The sequence below is a fragment of the Coregonus lavaretus genome, assembly GCF_964263955.1.
Source record: "Coregonus lavaretus genome assembly, chromosome: 14".
Lineage (NCBI taxonomy): Eukaryota > Metazoa > Chordata > Actinopteri > Salmoniformes > Salmonidae > Coregonus > Coregonus lavaretus.
Genome location: NC_140001.1, coordinates 31189359 through 31209670, shown reverse-complemented (window position 1 = coordinate 31209670; position 20312 = coordinate 31189359). Strand labels below are relative to the sequence as shown.

General features: G+C 41.8%; 2 protein-coding genes across 2 annotated transcripts in view; both read right to left on the bottom strand.

Moving 5' to 3' along the window:
- Positions 1–5417: 5417 nt before the first annotated feature.
- Positions 5418–9073, bottom strand: LOC311141569 (phospholipid phosphatase 5-like). The gene is made up of 8 exons (XM_084176937.1): positions 8760–9073; positions 8163–8296; positions 7942–8050; positions 7603–7693; positions 7422–7485; positions 7188–7312; positions 6709–6879; positions 5418–6563 (listed from the first exon to the last, which is right to left on the bottom strand). Exons 2-8 carry the CDS (start codon positions 8231–8233, stop codon positions 6394–6396), a joined length of 801 nt encoding a protein of 266 aa, XP_084033063.1. The 5' UTR covers positions 8234–8296; positions 8760–9073; the 3' UTR covers positions 5418–6393.
- A 6549-nt stretch (positions 9074–15622) lies between these two features.
- Positions 15623–20312, bottom strand: part of LOC311141555 (histone-lysine N-methyltransferase NSD3-like) — a 52856-nt gene continuing 48166 nt past the window's right edge. Inside the window, exons 23-24 of the mRNA XM_084176917.1 lie at positions 18367–18571; positions 15623–18284 (exon numbers count right to left, since the gene is read on the bottom strand). Coding sequence (XP_084033043.1) covers positions 18025–18284; positions 18367–18571 — 465 coding nt within the window. The 3' untranslated portion in view covers positions 15623–18024. The remainder of the gene's footprint in view (positions 18285–18366; positions 18572–20312) is intronic.

Genomic DNA, 20312 nt, shown 5'->3' with positions numbered 1-20312 from the left:
GAGGGCCTGGTGCACTTCACAAAATAGATGGCATCATGAGGAAGGAAAATTACGTGGATATATTGAAGCAACATCTCAAGACATCAGTCAGGAAGTTAAAGCTTGGTCGCAAATGGGTCTTCCAAATGAACAATGACCCAAAGCATACTTCCAAAGTTGTGGCAAAATGGCTTAAGGACAACAAAGTCAAGGTATTGGAGTGGCCATCACAAAGCCTTGACCTCAATCCTATAGAAAATGTGTGGGCAGAACTGAAAAAGTGTGTGCGAGCAAGGAGGCCTACAAACCTGACTCAGTTACACCAGCTCTGTCAGGAATGGGCCAAAATTCACCCAACTTATTGTGGGAAGCTTGTGGAAGGCTACCCGAAACGTTTGACCCAAGTTAAACAATTTAAAGGCAATGCTACCAAATACTATTTGAGTGTATGTAAACTTCTGACCCACTGGGAATGTGATGAAATAAATAAAAGCTTAAATAAATAATTATTTCTACTATTATTCTGACATTTCACATTCTTAAACTAAAGTGGTGATCCTAACTGACCTAAGACCGGGAATTTTTACTAGGATTAAATGTCAGGAATTGTGAAAAACTGAGTTTATATGTATTTGTCCCCAGGTTTTTGTAAATGGCCTGAAACTTTCACCAAGTTGGTGGAGTTACAGGTTGAAAAATGTACCCTCAAACTACCACATATTTCACAGCCTACCAACTGGGGTTATTTTGAGATTAAATACTAAACTGTAAAAAAAATAACAATATGGAGATTTGCCCATCAGTAAACTCAGAGAACAAGTGTAGAAAAGGAAATGATACATTTCCTTATGGATGTGAATGTGTTCATTTCAGTTTTCCCTTTTTTTTCTTCTAAATATCGCCATTTGGCTCCAAGTGTCTTTATATTACTATTAGTTATACTCGGGATATCCTTTTTCAACTGAAAAAGTAAAAAAGTAGCCTGAAAGGTTTTTCAAACAAGATAATAATTACTCTACCCCCCCCTCCCCCTCCCCAAATGGCATGGTGTTTCCTAAGTTAATAGATTCTTACCTTTATTGTAACAGAAGTTAGATTTTCTTGGTGTCGTGGAATTAGTTTGATGGTCAATCTGTTACTCTCTGCCTTACTGACACTGTGAGAACAGTCTGTATCAGAACACCGTTTGAATTAAGGAAACCACAACTGCTACATCTACTAGTAGCAGTTGTTTCCTTCATTCAAATGGAACGAGGCAGTGAAAGAGAAAGACATCTCTGGCCTTGTTTATACCTGGTGCTAACATTGGTCATGTGTCCTGATCTTGTCCACATTCTGATTGTGCCCATATTTTCAGATATGACTCTACATATGGTTTTTAAATGGCTGTTAGGCTGCGTTTACACAGGCAGCCCAATTCTGATCTTTTTCCCACTAATTGGTCTTATCACATCAGATCTTTTCCAGAGCTGATCTGATTGGTCAAAAGACCAATTTCTGAAAAAAAATCAAAATTGGGCTGCCTGTGACCCTTATTCGTCCACTGTGTCCACATTCTGACCAGATTTCCCGGTCCCTCCCTGTATGAAAATTATTTGACGAATATTCTTTCCAAATAATGATAAGACATTGATGTCATAAATCAATGGTGCCACCTGCCAATCATTTTAGTGCTCTGTTCAATCTGTTTCGCGAAATTCAGAGTTACAGTATGATTGAAATGTAAAGGTATTGTTCCCACGTTATAGCGGAGACTGCATTCACGATAAACGCTGCAATTTCGCCTCTGCCCCTGAGCAAGGCAGTTAACCCACTGTTCCCCGGGCGCGGATGACATAGTGTCGATTAAAGGCAGCCCCCCGCGCCTCTCTGATTCAGAGGGTGGTTGGGTAAAATGCGGAAGACACATTTCAGTTGAATGCATTCAGTTGTACAACTGACTAGGTATGCCGTTTCCCTTTACCTTAACATTTCTAGCACGATATCCCAGATTATCCATTATATTCACCAGATACTCAAGTTGCCGCTGTAACGATGAAGAGAAACGTCTTCATAAATGGAATGCAGTCGGGACGACTCTAGCCAATGAGAGGGCAGATACGCGTTGAACAACATGCACAACTCCGATATAAAGTGTTTTTTCTCAAAGTTGCTAGGATGTCACGTGTCCTACTTATATCAGTACACTGCATTATGAAACTTCTACTCCATCAAATAAGCCACACGTAGCAAATAAGCCATTACATTTTTAGTTAACTCATTGACCTCCATACAAAAACTCCTCGCTTGGTGAGGGAAACGAAACAAAAAACATCATATGCTGGGGTGGCGGCAGGTAGCTTAGTGGTTAAGCGCGTTGTACCAGTAACCGAATGGTCGCTGGTTCTACTCCCCGAGCCAACTAGGTGAAAAATCTATCGATGTGCCATTGAGCAAGGCACTTAACCCTAATTGCTCCTGTAAATCACTTTGGATAAGATGAAAAAAGACCGATTTTGGGCCCAGTTATCCCTCTTGCTTCACCTCTTCCTTTCTGGCGCTTTCTGTAATGCTTCAGCTATACAGATTGAATAGAGGATAATGATTTAAATGGTTTCACTGTCCAGATCCATCTACACGTGTGAGATATACAGACACAATGCGTCTAGATATCCAGACACAATGAGTGCCTGACTACCTCCGGAGGTGGTCAGGAAAGGAAGATCAGATCACGTCTTTTGATCATCTACAAATGTGTGCACAATCAGGATGTGGACACAATCAGGACAAAGGATGCATGTTAGCAGGTAGCCTAGCGATTAAGCGTGTTGGGCCAGTAACTGAAAGGTCCCTGGTTCGAATCCCCGAGCCGGCAAGGTTGAAAAATCTGCCATTCTGCCCTTGAGCGAGGCAGTTAACCCCCAACAACTGGGCGCCGACGACGTCGATTAAGGTAGCCCCCGGCACCTCTCTGATTCAGAGGGGTTGGGTTAAATGCGGAAGACACATTTCGGTTGAATGCATTCAGTTGTGCAACTGACTAGGTGTCCTCTATTTAGCACCAGGTATAAACGGGGCTTCTGTTGACCTTTGATGATGTAGCTATTCATTTGTTCTACTGCAACAACTATTTCATTATTGATGGTTCGGTTGAAGAATAGGCAGCAGACGATGTGTGGATTTGAGTGGTTTATTAAGAAACATAATAGTAAAAGTGTGTCACCAATAAGTTCATCACAACAAATACAATCAGGCTACAGTGTTAACAGGAGCAGCTTGTAGTCGTCTCCTCTACACGAAAAGGCAGATAAGTGGAAGCTGGAAGGACACAAGCAATAGCCTAATATTAAAACAACCCCTATACCCCTGATAAAGTAGAGAATCTTCAGCAGTGGAACATGCAAGTATGCACGTATGCACAAAAAATTGCTAGTGTGTTGCATGTAAATTAAAACAATTGGGTACAATCAGTAGATTGGAGAAGGAACCTAGCAACTAAATAACGTTTTAATTCAAGTAAACTTCTGCATGCCCTAAAATTAATTATCTTTATTGCAAACTGACATTACCATATAAATATGAGCATAAATAAAATCAGATTCACTTATACTGATTCCTCTCCCACTCCATTCTAGAAGCTGTATGTTGGCCCGATTCCATTCTAAACACACCCTGTGTATCCTTACACAATCCATAAAACGCCACCATGTCTACAAACATTTAACCAACAATACACTGGATGAAGTAAAAAGGCAATACAACAAGTTGGAATCAAATCTATACACATTGTAAAGTTAAATTCTATCTGATCACATTGATGTTAAACAATCAATGTAAGCATACACAGTAATGGCAAAACTTGAAAAATGCATGTGAGTCGAAGTTTCCTGAAAACCATTCACTGATGTCAATGAGAGAGTTGCGTGAAGGTTCAAGTTACGCTTCGACCAAGTTGTTTTCTACAGACAATACTTAACAAGTAGAAATAGGAAGCATACAGTAAAGTATATATGTGCAGTACATGCAGAGTGAATAGCTTATTGGTTTAAAGAGGAATGTAAACAACAAATAAAGTATTTAACAAAGGCACACATCAGTCAGTCAGCTGTTTCTGCTGGAAAATTGATCTTCCTCACATCCCAAACCATCTCCATCTGATTGCCTTTACTGGGGTTACTGCCATCACAGAACTGCCTCCAAAGTCCAAACATTTCAATGATGTCAGCCATACAGCAGTTGGCATACTGGTATCAGTTTTACCAGCATCACAGTACAACTAAGTAATTTAATTGTAGACACATCTGTACTGAACAGGAATAAATACACAGGAATACAAACAATGTAAAGCAGTGGTCACCAACCTTTTCTGAGTCAAGATCACTTTCTGAGTCAAAATGCAAGCCTAGATCCTACCGCTCAGATAAATAAATAAAACATGACTTAAAAAACGTAAGCCTATGCAACATTAACCAATTAAAAACAGTTTTGTAGCAATGAGGTTTGTGCAGTAGGCTATAGGCCCAATACATTATCACTACATATTGGCTACTGTTGAATTGCCCTGCCAATGTTGTTCTTCTCACACCATTTAGAAATTATATATTTTTAAATGTTGGTATATGATCACACTGGTAATAGATCATTTGTTGTATTACTTGTGAGACACAGCTGAGTGCGCATAATATATATATATTTTTTTTACTGGACTGATGGCCTGCATCTGATGGTCAGTCTGAGGGGAGGGAGGGAGCAGCGGTGAGACTGTCTCTCACCGACTCACCATTCCTCCGCTCTCCCTCCCTCCGCTAAGAAAAGGGGACACAGTCCTCCAACTGACGGCGAAACATAAGTCGCACTGCATTATTTCTGCCTCATGCACCAATTCATGTTGTTAATCCTATGAGAAAGTGAAATATTCCTTGATATTAAAAAAGACAAGCCGCAAATAATAACAATGCAAGCTTATCGAAACACTTTGCTATACTCATTCATTGCAGCTGCAGTGCTGGTTGTAGTGTGAGTGGAAGTAGCGAGAACGCGCATTTTATGGATTATAAAAATGTTTGTACAAAGTGTTGACAGTGATGAATAACAACTTAAACATGAACTTACTCATAAAAACAGCAGCTCTTTGCTGTATTCGTTTATTCGTTGAGTCTCTATAGTCATGGTTTTAAACGTTTTGAAATCTCACATTATCAACTTTGCTGTGCGTTCGAGGCTTCTTTTTACAGTCTATGGCGCGAGGAAACTGTGCAGACATGATGATCTGAGCTATCTGATTGGCCAGCGGTAGGCCAATAGGTGCACTTGATTTGCTCTCTGGGCCTGCCGGGTAGGTGGAGTTCTACCTTCAGACACACAAAATAGTTCAAAATGGGAACACTTCCCTAGGTCTGCTGAATCAAGTGCACCTACCGCCAAAAGCACGAAACGAATAAAAAAAAAACTAGGATTGCAAGGCTTTATTATTATTTATTTTTTACAGAAATGTTTGGTGATCGACTAGGAATGGCTTGGAAATCTGCCAGTCGATCACGATCAACCAGTTGGTGACCACTGATGTAAAGGATGAACTCTAAATGTACAAACTGTAATGTGATTCTAGACCACTGCTATCCTAGTGTTGACACTGAACTCTACAGAAAAGTGCACCCTCACCTCCACAGACAGGTCTGCCTCCCAAATGGCACCCTATTCCGTATACAGTGCACTACTTTTGATTTGGGCCTATAGGGCTGTTGTCAAAAGTAGTGCACTATAAATCAGACAAAACAAACAGGGAATCATAATATGAGGAAAAAAACTATTAACTGCTGTGGTTAATCCATTGTGTGTGTTGAGAGGAAAACTGCTTTCCTACTTCCAGGGAATACAAATGATTTCAGTAGCACTAACAGCTTAGCACCTGGTACCTGGTGGGCTCAAGAATTACAGTCCCTCTCCTCCCCACTCAGGGTTAACATTTGGGCCTGGTCCCATTTCTACCACTAGTTACTCAACCACTCATTGAGTAGCGCTATCAGGGTAGTATGTAGTTGGAGATCAGTTGGCCAGATATAACGAACCCGGGACGAAGGGGTAGTATGTAGTTGAAGTGAAAGACTACAGGGGTAGTATGTAAATGGAGTTCAGCTATAGGGGTAGTATGCATTTGGAGTTGGCCAGCTAGAGGGGTAGTATGTAGTTGGATTTGAACTATAGGGGTAGTATGCAGTTGGATTTGGCCAGCTACAGGGGTAATATGTAGTTGGCCAGCTATAGGGGTAGTATGTAGTTGGCCAGCTATATGGGTGGTATGTAGTTGAGCTATAGGGGTAGTATATAGTTGGATTTGAGCTATAGGGGTGGTATGCAGTTGGATTTGGCCAGCTACAGGGGTAGTAAGTACTTGGAGTTGGCCAGCTATAGGGGTATTATATAGCTAGAGTTGAGCTATAGGGGTAATATGTAGTTGGAGTTGGCCAGCTTGCGTTCCTGCACAGCAGGAACAGTCTCTCTGTGGCGTAGTGGCCGGTGACAGTCAGGGTCCTGGAGGGAGGGGTAGTGCTGTCTGTAGCAGAGCCAAGAGAACACCAGGCCCAGACCAGAACCCACCAACACATCTAAAACACAGGGGGGACAACACACACATATACAGAAGTGACACAAAGATCTTAGCACGTCTCTCAATAGTGGATTAGAATAATAATTTCTTATATGTTTATAACGCTTTTCAAAGTGAATATGGTTAATGGTTAGCCCTCTCACCTTGCCAGTGGTGTTTGTAGTCGCAGGTCCTGGAGAGAGCGATCATGAAGGCTAGGAGGAGAGGAGCGAGGAAGAGACACATTCTCCAGGCCCTGCCCTGACCCCCCAGACTAAAGCACCGCAGCTTACCCCCCACATACAGCGCTGTGAAGCCCAGTCCGGTGAATGCAACTGGGACAAGACGAGAGGAGAGAGCGGGGATCAAAGATGGGGCAGGCACATGTATCAAAGTAGGATAAACTATTTTATTCATAATGACATGAGAATCCTTGACATGAGAATGCTTAGGCCAGTGTCTGAATAAACACAACGCTGTTTGTTTATCAAAGTTACCACCAAGTTAACACACACATATACACACGCACACAGGTCCAGTCTAACTAGCTTAATGTGCTTTTAATCTGAATGAGCCCACTGTAGTCTCACAGCCCATCAGATCTGCTCTCGCATGAGGACTAGCCAATCAGATTGGGCCTTACAGGAGGAGTGTCCACTGGGAAAGCTCTTCCTGCCCTCCATGACCACTTCCGGGTCGCCGCTGCAGTGCATCTCCAGGTTCATCTGTCCATCTGGGAAACAGCGGTAGAAGAAGTCTGGCCGCGGCCTGAAGCACACACACACATTACATCACACCCAGTCAGCATAACACTGAGCTTGTAGCAATGCAACTCTAACTTTACATCTCCATACTAGCACTCCAGACTAGTACTCACCGGCCTACGACCAGCTTGATGGCGTTGGTGAAAACTCCGTTCAGTACCAGAGCCAGAGTCACCGCTGAAGAACAGAGGCAAACAACTGGGTCAGTATCTCTCTCTCTCTCACACACACACACATCTCTGTGCAGCTGCTCTGATGCCAAACAGCATGTGTAGTTCTACAGTCAGGCCTTACCTAGTGAGGCCTCTCTCACGTCTCCTCTCTCAGCTCTCTTCAGAAAGGTGAAAAGCAGGATCACCAGGAATGGAGTGAAACATGCCACGCTCTGATACGAGGGACATGGTCAGTACCATAGCAATATAATTTGTAAGACAGAATGGTAGCACTTTACATTAAAGCACAAGATTACCTGGTAATAACATGGCAATAGTATGGTAACAAGTTATTGTTACTCTCCAGTTTATCCTGTGCTGTAATCTAAAGTACTACCGGCAGAACAAATATTCACATTCAATGTTCCATGAGTCCTGCGAATTCAGTCAGTGCCTCCCCCTGACACACACCAGTACTCACAAACATGAGAGAGGTGGGGACATGGTCGTTCTCCACTCTGTGAAACCTATACAGCCACATCTCCTCTGCCTGGATCTCACGAATAAAGGGTGGAAGCTGCTCTGTCACACTGAGGGAGATAACACACACAGACATGTTTTGTTCATTTGAGTTGCACCAGACAAGTCCATATGGAACACATTTGTAAATGTTATTGCGATGTTTCAATTTTAATGACTCACAGGAAGACAACCAGAAGCAGCAGTCGGATAGACACCTCTGGCAGTAAGCCACGCAGCAAACCCCTCTTCATCTTGTTTATCAGGTTAGTTTCCAGACAGATCACTTGGTAAATCCACTGGAATCCTCTCCAAAACTGTGAGGAAGGGGGGACGAAATAACATGGTTTCAAAATACATTTACGACAAAAGTCATGTCATAACACACGTATAACACATTTTTAAGTCTTACTTTGTTGACATATGGCAGTGTGAACCAAATAAAATAAATTGATTGGTTCAAGAACAGGTACTGGAGAAGGCATGCTAGTCTTTCTTGTTCCATATCGAACCAAGCATCACGATGAATTGATAGGATACTATTTCCTCGTGGTGCTCTTTAAAATGGCCAACTAAATCGGATAAAGTATACCCTAAACAAATTATTCATTATTTATTCATCTTAAACAGTGCCCTGCTCTCGTATAGATAGCTGGCTACATCTTTATATTCTTGCTAGTAACGTTAGCCTAGCTACATCATCTGTCTCTAGCCACACATCTGGGAATAACGTTTAGGAGCATTTTCGCATTTCAAGCGGTCTAAACCAGGAGGACCAACCTTAAACTCGGTGTTTAGTTACGTCTTTCTCCTCATACTCGCACTGCTAGCTACCGTGACCTGGGCCTCCCCATCATCATCATACTTCTCCCATCCGCTAAACCGGTATAGCTAGAGACCTGCGAGAGAGATGCCCGGAGGAGGAGAAAGCTTCTTGTCGGTCTTTGTCGAAAAATAATGGTGCTTTCAAGACTTCTGGGATATCGGAAAAAAACAAGGTCAAATCATGACATCAGTGATCTTCAGGTCGGAAAGTCAGAGCTCTATAAAGATCCACGAGTTTTCAACTTGGAATTCCAAGTTGGATGACCGTTCAAAACAATTTTTCCCAGTCGGAGCTGGTTCTTCACACGTTTCCAGTTGTCTTTAACGCAGCATAAAGTACGATGCCACGTCACGTTAACGGGGCGACCTCTAGTGGGCAAATGGTAGAATAACAAAATGGATTAATATGACCCAAGAGTGCCTTTGGGCTCATGCACAGCAAAAAGAAATGCAATTACTATAAATGATTTTAATCTGCCAACTGAAAGTGATATTCTATTTTAAATGAAGAGAGACACAAATTACTTCCACTGAGACACAGTACAGCTTTATTTAAGTCAAACTTCAGGCATGTCTGAACTCCTCGGCTCCACCTCAACCTCCTTTAGAATGAAAAAAATAAAAAGACAGTCATGTACAAAAGAGTGGCATCCTCACAGTCACACACACATTTAGAAGCAGAATTTTACAGGCAATAGCACGCCACAGTAACATTATCCTATGCAAGTTCAATGCAATCTATGTACAAGTCTTAACATTATGCAATAACAGACTGCTGAACAGTAAAACAATATGGTAACTTTGTGTTCAAGCAACATTAAGAGATAGATACAACCCCGGCGGAATCCCCAGAGCAGTTTGACTACATGACTGGAGAAATTAGTTCCTCTGAAATCCCTGTTTTTCCTAATGTCTGGGAGAGCATGTCAATCACCTGTAATGACAGAAATAACAAATAGTATTGCACAAAATAAACATTAACTGAAAGGTGTGGAACAGAAACGTATGATTCAAAAAGAGCCCCATCCAAAGTCGTTGGAAGATAATACTTTGATAACTCAGTCTTCGTAACCCTACTGTTTGACTTCCTCTTCAGTGAGGAAGATAATGTAAAAACATGATTCAAATCTATAATGTCTGTGGCAAACAGAATGACGACTATATGGTCATTGTACAGGCTGAATGTTGTGTTCAAGTCCAACTGGCATAAAGTGAGTAAGTTTCAAAACAGGTGCAAAAAATAAAGGCTATTGGGTTGGCCTGGATAATCTGTGTGCGATACCAATAGAGGATAAAACAGAATACAATGACATACAAGAGCATCCACATGTGGTTGTTTTCAACATAACAACAAAGGAGCTTTAAAAATGGATATAAAAGATGTCCCCAACTGATAAAACAGATTCAGATTTACCCTCCTTTCAGAATGGAAGGGGTGCATCAAGTCTTAGGTGAAAATTATATACTTCTGCACAAATTGCTTTTGTGTTGGAGTAAGCATACAATGGTCCAGTTTACAATGGTCACTAATTGAAGGTTAGAGAAGGCTTAAAGACTAGGGACTCCTTTACAAACCATGACAAGACAGTGAAGAGGACCTGAGATGTGGCTCAGAATGAATAGGCCTAATATCTATCATAGATATCTACCATGTCAAATCAGTTATCAGTAAAATACTCATGAGGTTTGTGAACATATTGATTTGTAGTACAAAACAATACAAAAATCAAGAAATGAAAGAAAAAAATATAATTCAAGTTTTAAAAGGTTGTTAAAAATCTGACAGTGCCTTGATGCACCTATATGATCATGCACTGTGTGGACCACAGCCTAAGTACTGACATGATCTAAATCTAACACCCATCTACACCTATCGAAAGAATATACTATCATTTGGCAGGTTTGAGAGCAGCCGAGTCCATATTCCATTAAATTGTGTTTACCCTGCTAAATGTATTAGGAGAAATCAGCAGGCTTCAATCCCAAATTAATGTAAGATATTGGCACAATCTAATTCTATTTCGTTAAGACATGAATGTGGACACAATTTGACACTAGACAACAAGAGGTATGGAAACGTTTGACAACCTTGTATATTTGGGTGACATAATCAGTCAGTAATGTTCCAGAGAAGAGAAAGCACAGGCTCAGACAAGATTAGCAGACTAAATGTTCTAGGTTCAACATGATCATTTGAGTTTAGGCTGAATTAAGTGCTCGGTTACTTTACATCACAATGTTCAATTGCTTTTAACTGCTTTAACATTAGTACAGTGAGTCACAATACAGACAGCTTGGCCTATGAGGAGCAGCTGTTATCAAACAGTGGTACCATTTACACTAATATAAAATATATGAAATGTAAAGACAACGACATACAGAATCATCCATTTTAAATCTCCCTATTGTTTTATAGCCTGTTACTTAATACTTTGGGAGGGTGCGGATTTCCAATAGGTGTTTTTGATACATAAATCAACTAGTATAAAAGGTGTGATATAATTACAAAAATCTGTCATAGGATGATGAGATTAAAAACACTGTACATAATCTTTACATTATGTTTACTTATCTGATACCGAGGTACTGTATAACTTAATGTTGATACAAAACCAATTTGTGGAGATGCACACAGTCATACAAAAAGTGAAAATAAATACCCACTAGGGCAAAATACTGAATGTACTAAATACCTTGAATTTAGATGAGGGCGTTAGTCGTTCTACTATGATAAAAAAACAGAAAATGTGTTCAGCAGTAACTTGTGTGAGAGAACGTTTTCAGTCAAAAAGATATTTGGATCATGTCATTGGACCTAGAGCAGAAGTTACAAAACAGTTAAAAATTCCTACATTACTACAGAAAAGAGGTATCCATTTCAAGCATGTACAATGTCATGTTGTATTATATACATGTATGTTATGACCTACCAAAAGTATGGAGCAATAAACTGTGAAAGTGCTTTAAAAAGGTTTAGCAGAACAATTTAAAACATAACATTTGGTGGACAGTACAGTACACACCATCACTTACATTACTGCACACAGGGCCAATGAACATCCAGCTATCTGATTGGAAGTGAGTTCCTCTAGGCTGGCTGCATTACTGTGTACAAACAGACTGGGACCATATCTGTATAATATAACACTTCACTAACCTAGTGAATTGGGTAGACCCATCCAGTAGCGGGTCGGACCCCATTTGCCTCCAGTACGGTCCTGAATTCTTCGGGACATGGAAACATTGCTCAATTGGTATCAAGGGACCTAACATGTGCCAGGAAAACATTCTCCACACCATTACGCCACCAGCCTGTACAGTTGACACCAGGCAGGATCGGGCCATGGACTCATACTGCTTACGCCAAATCCTGACTCTGCCATCAGCATGATGCAACAGTAAACGGGACTCGTCGGACCAGGCAATGTTTTTCCAGTGTGGTCGTCTACTGCAATAGCCCATCCGGAACAACGAGTTGTGCGTTCCGAGTTGCCGTTCTGCACACAACTGTTGTACTGCGTTATTTGCCTGTTTGTGGGCCGCCTGTTAGCTTGCACGATTCTTGCCATTCTCCTTCGACCTCTCATCAACGAGCTGTTTTCGACCGCAGGACTACCGCTGACTGGATGTTTTTTGTTTGTCGCACCATTCCCGGTAAACCCTAGACACTGTTGTGCATGAAAAGCCCAGGAGGCCGGCCGTTTCTGAGATACTGGAACCGGCGCGCCTGGCACTGACGATCATACCACTCTCAAAGTCGCTTAGGTCACTCGTTTTGCCCATTTAACATTCAATCAAACAGTAACTGATGTCTCAATGCCCGTCTGCCTGCTTTATATAGCAGGCCATGGTTACTTGACTCACTGTCTGTAGGAGTGAACCATTTTTTTGAACGGGGTGGTGTACCTAAAAAACTGGCCACTGAGTGTGTGTGTGGATATATAACGCACACACACACACACACACACACACACACACACACACACACACAGAACAAAAACTACAAACGCAACATAAAGTGTTGGTCCCATGTTTCATGAGCTGAAATAAAAGATCCCAGAAAAGTTCCATAAACACAAAAAGCTTATTTCTCTATTTTTTTGCACAAATTTGTTTACATCTCTGCTAGTGAGCATTTCTCCTTTGCCAATATAATCCATCCATGACAGGTGTTGCGTATCAAGAAGCTGATTAAACAGCATGATAATTACATAGGTGCACCTTGTGATGGGGACAATAAAAGGCCACTAAAATGTGAAGTTTTGTCACACAACACAATGCCACAGATGTCTCAAGTTTAAGGGAGCGTTTTAGAGATTTTGGCAGTATGTCAAACCGGCCTCACAACTGCGAAACATGTGTAACCACGTCAGGCCAGGACCTCCTCATCTGGCTTCTTCACCTGCGGGATCATCTGAGACCAGCCACCCAGACAGCTGGTGAAACTGTGGGTTTGCACAACTGAAGAATTTCTGCACAAACTGTCAGAAACCGTCTCAGAGAGGCTCATCTGCGTGCGTGTCGTCCTCACCAGGGTCTTGACCTGACTGCAGTTTGGTGTCGTAACCGACTTCAGTGGGCAAATGCTCACATTCGATGGTCACTGGAATGCTGGAAAAGTGTGCTCTTCACGGATGAATCCCGGTTTCAACTGTACCAGGCAGATGGCAGACAGCGTGTACGGCGTTGTGTGGGTTAGCGGTTTTCTGATGTCAACGTTGTGAACAGAGTGCCCCATGGTGGCGGTGGGGTAATGGTATGGGCAGGCATAAGTTACGGACAACACAATTGCATTTGATCGATGACAATTTGAATGCACAGAGATACCGTGACAAAATCCTGAGGCCCATTGTCGTGCCATTCATCCGCCGCCATCACCTCATGTTTCAGCATCATAATGCATGGCCCCATGATGCAAGGATTTGTATACAATTTCTGGAAGCTGAACATTTCCCAGTTCTTCCTGCCAATATCCAGCAACTTCGCACTGCCATTGAAGAGGAGTGGGACAACATTCAACAGGCCACAATCAACAGCCTGATCAACTCTATGCGAAGGATATGTGTCGCGTTGCATGAGGCACATTTTTTGGAGGTCACACCAGATACTGACTGGTTTTCTGATCCACACCCCTACCTTAATTTTTTAAAGGTATCTATGAACCACCGAAGCATATCTGTATTCCCAGTGAAATCCATAGATTAGGGCCTAATGAATTTATTTCAATTGACTGATTTCCTTATATGAACTGTAACTTACGAAAATCTTTGAAATTGTTGCATGTTGCGTTTATAATTTTTTTCAGTATGTATGTACACTACCAGTCAAAAGTTGACACACCTACTCATTCAAGGGGTTCTCTTTATTTTTACTATTTTCTACATTGAAGAATAATAGTGAAGACATCAAAACTCTGAAATAACACATATGTAATAATGTAGTACATTTTTTTTGTTTTTTACTAATCAAAATATATTTTATATTTGAGATTCTTCAAATAGCCACCCTTTGTCTTGATGACAGCTTTGCACACTCTTGGCATTCTCTCAACCAGCTTCATGAGGTAGTCACCTGGAATGCATTTCAATTAACAGGTGTGCCTTCTTAAAAGTTAATTTGTGGAATTTCATTCCTTCTTAATGCGTTTGAGCCAATCAGTTGTGTTGTGACAAGGTAGGGGTGGTATACAGAAGATAGCCCTATTTGGTAAAATACCAAGTCCATATTATGGCAAGAACAACTCAAATAAGCAAATAGAAACGACAGTCCATCATTACTTTAAGACATGAAGGTTTCTTCAAGTGCAGTCGCAAAAACCATCAAGCGCTGTGATGCAACTGGCGCGCATGAGGACTGCCACAGGAATGGAAGACCCAGAGTTACCTTTGCTGCAGAGGATAAGTTCATTAGAGTTACCAGCCTCAGAAATTGCAGCCCAAATAAACGCTTCACAGAGTTCAAGTAACAGACACATCTCAACATCAACTGTTCAGAGGGGACTGTGTGAATCAGGCCTTCATGGTCGAATTGCTGCAAAGAAACAACTACTAATGGACACCAATAAGAAGAAGAGACCTGCTTGGGCCAAGAAACATGAGTAATGGACATTAGACCGATGGATATCTGTCCTTTGGTCTGGAGTCCAAATTGGAGATTTTTGGTTCAAACCGCAGTGTCTTTGTGAGACGCGGTATGGGTGAATGGATGATCTCCGCATGTGTATTTCCCACCATAAAGCATGGAGGAGGTGGTGTTATGGTGTGGGGGTGCTTTGCTGGTGACACTGTGTGATTTATTTAGAATTCAAGGCACGCTTAACCAGCATGGCTACCACAGCATTCTGCAGTGATACGCCATCCCATCTGGTTTGGGCTTAGTGGGACTATCATTCGTTTTTCAACAGGACAATGACCCAACACACCTCCGGGCTGTGTAAGGGCTATTTTACCAAGGAGAGTGATGGAGTGCTGCATCAGATGACCTGGCCTTAACAATCCCCTGACCTCAACCCAATTGAGACGGTTTGGGATGAGTCGGATGGCAGAGTGAAGGAAAAGCAGCCAACAAGTGCTCAGCATATGTGGGAACTCCTTCAAGACCGTTGGAAAAGCATTCCAGGTGAAGCTGGTTGAGAGAATGCCAAGAGTGTGCAAAGCTGTCATCAAGGGAAAGGGTGGCTATTTGAAGAATCTCAAATATAAAATATATTTTGATTTGTTTAACACTTTTTTGGTTACTACATGATTCCATATGTTTTATTTCATAGTTTTGATGTCTTCACTATTATTCTACAATGTACAAAATAGTAAAAATAAAGAAAAACACTTGAATGAGTAGGTGTCCAAACTTTTGACTGGTACTGTATGTATGTATGTATGTATGTATGTATGTATGTATGTATGTACGTATGTATGTATACGCACACACACACAAACTGCCTTCAGAAAGTATTCACACCCGTTGACTTTTTCCACATTTTGTTATGTTACATCCTGAATTTTAAATGGATTAAATTGAGATTTTTTGGTAACTGGCCTACACACAATACCCCATAATGTCAAAGTGGAATTATGTTTTTTGAATTTTTTACAAATTCATTAAAATGAAAAGCTGAAATGCCTTGAGTCAATAAGTATTCAAAACCTTTCTTATGATAAGCCTAAATAAAAGTTCAGGAATAAACATTTGCTTAACAAGTAACAATAAGTTGCATGGATTCACTGTGTGCAATATTATAGTGTTTACCTCATCTCTGTACCCCACACATACAGATAATTGTAAGGTCCCTCAGTCGAGCAGTGAATTTCAAACAGAGGCCAGGGTGGTTTTCCAATGCCTCGCAAAGAAGGGCACCTATTGGTAGATGGGTAAAAAAAAGAAGAAAAAAAAGCACACACTAATATCCCTTTGAGCATGGTGAAGTTATTAATTACTCTTTGGATGGTGTATCAATACACCCAGTCACTACAAAGATACAGGCATCCTTCCTGATTCAGTTGCTGGATAGGAAGGAAACCGCTCAGGGATTTCACCTTGAGGACAATGGTGACTTTAAAACATTTACAGAGTTTAATGGCTGTGAAAGGAGAAAACTGAGGATGGATCAACAACATTATAGTTACTCCACAATACTAACCTAATTGACAGAGTGAAAAGAAGGAAGCCTGTAGAGAAGAAAAATATTCCAAAACATGCATCCTAAAGGCACTAAAGTAATACTGCAAAAAATGTGGCAAAGCAATACACTTTTTGTCCTGAATACAAAGTGTTATGTTATCTTTGGGGCAAATCCAACACATTACGGAGTACCACTCTCCATATTTTTAAGCATAGTGGTGGCTGCATCATGTTATGGGTATGCGTGTAATCATTAAGGACTGGGGAGTTTTTCAGGATAAAAAAGAAACGAAATGGAGCTAAGCACAGGCAAAATCCTAGATTAAACCTGGTTCACTCTGCTTTCCACCAGACACTGGGAGATGAATTCACCTTCCAGCAGGACAATAACTTAAAAAACAAGGCCAAATCTACACTGGAGTTGCTTACCAAGACAGTGAATGTTCCTGAGTGGCCGAGTTACAGTTTGGACTTAAAATCTGCTTGAAAATCTATTGCAAGACATGACAATGGTTGTTTAGCAATGATCAACAACCAATTTGACAGAGCTTGAAGAATTCTGAAAATAATAAATGGGCAAATACTGCACAATTCAGGTGTGCAAAGCTCTTAGAGACTTACCCAGAAAGACTCACAGCTGTAATCGCTGCCAAAGGTGATTCTAACATGTATTGACTCAGGGGTGTGAACACTTATGTTAATTAAATATGTATTTTTCAATAAATGTGCAGAAATGTCTAAAAACATGTTTTCACTTTGTCATTATGGAGTATTGTGTGTAGATGGGTGAGAAAAAAAATATATTTAATCCGTTTTGAATTCAGGCTGTAACAACAAAATGTGGAATAATTCAAGGGGTATGAATACTTTCTGAAGGCACTGTGTATATATATATTAATAAGTATATCAAAAACAGGTATAAGGAATGTCGGAATATAGCGTGATCCTGAAAATGGCACAAATCAATTTTCTTCTCGTTGTGAAAAGAGACACAGATGGGGATAGCTAGATCATGTCTGGAGTGATGAGGGTGGTAGATGAGTGTTGGGCCTGGCTCTGCTGGCTCACCAACACACAGCAAAGCCTTCTGGGGATCTGAAGCGGTCCCTGGCAATGGGCCACTAGCAACCCCAGCACACAGGAAGTAAACAAAGAGAAAAGCAGCATGGTGGGAAAAGGTTTAAACCCCCTCTCCATCCCCCTCACAGAGTTCTTCAAAGTGCCGGTAACCAAGAACACTAACTGAGTTTCCACAGTTAGTGTTGACATAATCACACTGAAGTGGTGAAACTGAAACACTGGTTATTTGGGGTGATGTCTGGCACACCTCTCCATCTCCCCTTGCCCTCTCCTCCACTCCCACCATCCTTAGATAGAGGAGCTCTGCTCCGCTCTCTGATATAGAACCACTGACTACTCACACCAAGTCTGCGCCTGTCAGTCCTTCGGTCTGTCAGTCATTCTGTCCAGCCCATGGGAATATCAGGTGTAACTGTTGGCTGAAGTTCTGGTCTCTTCCACTTGATAGCATATCTCTAAATCACACCCTATGCTCCATTTCTAGTGCACTATATTAGGGAATAGGGTGCGATTTGAGACAGCTTTACTCTCTGTCCTCCTGGCTGGGCTCCTCTTTGATGCTGGCCGTACCAGGGGGGTGTCTGTGAGTGTGTGGGGGGTTGGCGTTGGGGCCCAGGGGGCTGAGAGGATCGTGGTTGGAGCAGCAGGGGCGACCCTCCAGGGTAGAGGGGGTGAGAGCTCCCCCCTCATGTTCCCGGCAGAAGGAGCGAGGGCAGAAGTCACAGAGGGATGAGGCGGGGACACCACACACACTGCAGTCATGCCATGGGCACTCCCAACGACCTAAACACACACAAAGAGAAGGTTATTAATGTACACACACACACACACACACACACACACACACACACACACACACACACACCGTATGGGGGTTTGGTGAGGTTGAGACAAAGCAGGTGATAAGCTTTAGGGCAGTCCTTCTTGTCACACATGACCAGCTCCCCTCCCTCTCCGCAGCAGAAGCAGATGTACTCATGTGTGCGTTTCCCTTCCGGTCGCAGCTTACGCTTCTTGGGCTTCAGCTTAGCGTTTCTCGCCTTCTCCTCCTTCTCCATCACCACTGCACTCTGACAGACAGAAAAACAACGTCAAACAATAGGGTCAGAGGATCATTTTTTCTTGTGTGACTATTAATATATATATTTATAATGGGGTGGGGGGGGGGGGGGGGGGGGGGGATTAAAAAGGTACAATATAGAAATTCATATTTCGTTTGTATTCACCTTTGGGCTTGCCCTACCCCAATTTTTTTTTAAAGGTACATAAATACAAAGTATTGATCAATATGATCGCATTACAGACAAAAAACAAAAAAATTAGTACGTAAAGGAAAATAAACAAAAAGTGAGCCTCCCATCCCATTCCCCCAACACATCTCCATCCACCCCCCAAAGGACATCCCACCAACATGACAACTGTGGGAAGCATTGGAGTCAACATGGGCCAGTATCCCTGTCGAACTCTTTCGACACCTTGTAGAGTCCATGCCCCGACGAATTGAGGCTGTTATATACAGTACCAGTCAAAAGTTTGGACACGCCTACTCATTCCAGGGTTTTTCTTTATTTTTACTATTTTCTACATTGTAGAATAATAGTGAAGACATCAAAACTATAAAATAACACATATGGAATCATGTAGTAACCCCAAAAAAGTGTTAAACAAATCAAAATATATTTTATATTTGAGATCTTCAACGTAGCCACCCTTTGCCTTAATGACAGCTTTGCACACTCTTGTCATTGTCTCAACCAGCTTCACCTGGAATGCTTTTCCAACAGTCTTGAAGGAGTTCCCACATATGCTGAGCACTTGTTGGCTGCTTTTACATCACTCTGCGGTCTAACTCATCCCAAACCATCTCAATTGGGTTGAGGTCGGTGTTTTTGGAGGCCAGGTCATCTGATGCAGCACTCCATCACTCTCCTTCTTGGTCAAATAGCCCTTACACAGCCTGGAGGTGTGTTGGGTCATTGTCCTGTTGAAAAACAAATGATAGTCCCACTAAGCCCAAACCAGATGGGATGGCGTATCGCTGCAGAATGCTGTGGTAGCCATGCTTGTTAAGTGTGCCTTGAATTCTAAATAAAATCACATACAGCGTCACCATCAAAGCACCCCCGCACCATAACACCTCCTCCTCCAGGCTTCACGGTGGGAACTACACATGTGGAGATCATCCGTTCACCTACTCTGTGTCTCACAAAAGACACTGCGGTTTGAACCAAAAATCTCAAATTTGGACTCATCAGACCAAAGGACAGATTTCCACCGGTCTAATGTCTATTGCTCGTGTTTCTTGGCCCAAGCAGGTCTCTTCTTCTTATTGGTGTCCATTAGTAGTGGTTTCTTTGCAGCAATTTGACCATGAAGGCCACACAGTCCCCTATGAACAGTTGATGTTGAGATGTGTCTGTTACTTGAACTCTGTGAAGCGTTTATTTGGGCTGCAATTTCTGAGGCTGGTAACTAATGAACTTATCCTCTGTAGCAGAGGTAACTCTGGGTCTTCATTCCTATGGCGGTCCTCATGAGCGCCAATTGCATCATAGCGCTTGATGGTTTTTGCGACTGCACTTGAAGAAACTTTCAAAGTGAAATGTTCTGTATTGACTGACCTTCATGTCTTAAAGTAATGATGGACTGTCGTTTCTCTTTGCTTATTTGAGTTGTTCTTGCCATAATATGGACTTGGGTCTTTTACCAAATAGGGCTATCTTCTGTATACCACCCCTACCTTGTCACAATACAACTGATTGGCTCAAACGCATTAAGGAAGAAAGAAATTCCACAAATTAACTTAAGGCA

Bases quoted from the DNA above. Each gene is read 5' to 3' on its own strand.
- LOC311141569 (XM_084176937.1), bottom strand. From the start codon at position 8,233: ATGAAGAGGGGTTTGCTGCGTGGCTTACTGCCAGAGGTGTCTATCCGA. The intron at 7,313-7,421 runs GTGAGTACTAGT...TGTGTGCTTCAG, and splicing joins ATCAAGCTGGTCGTAGGCCG to GCCGCGGCCAGACTTCTTCT. The intron at 6,564-6,708 runs GTGAGAGGGCTA...CCTGTGTTTTAG, and splicing joins CTACAAACACCACTGGCAAG to ATGTGTTGGTGGGTTCTGGT.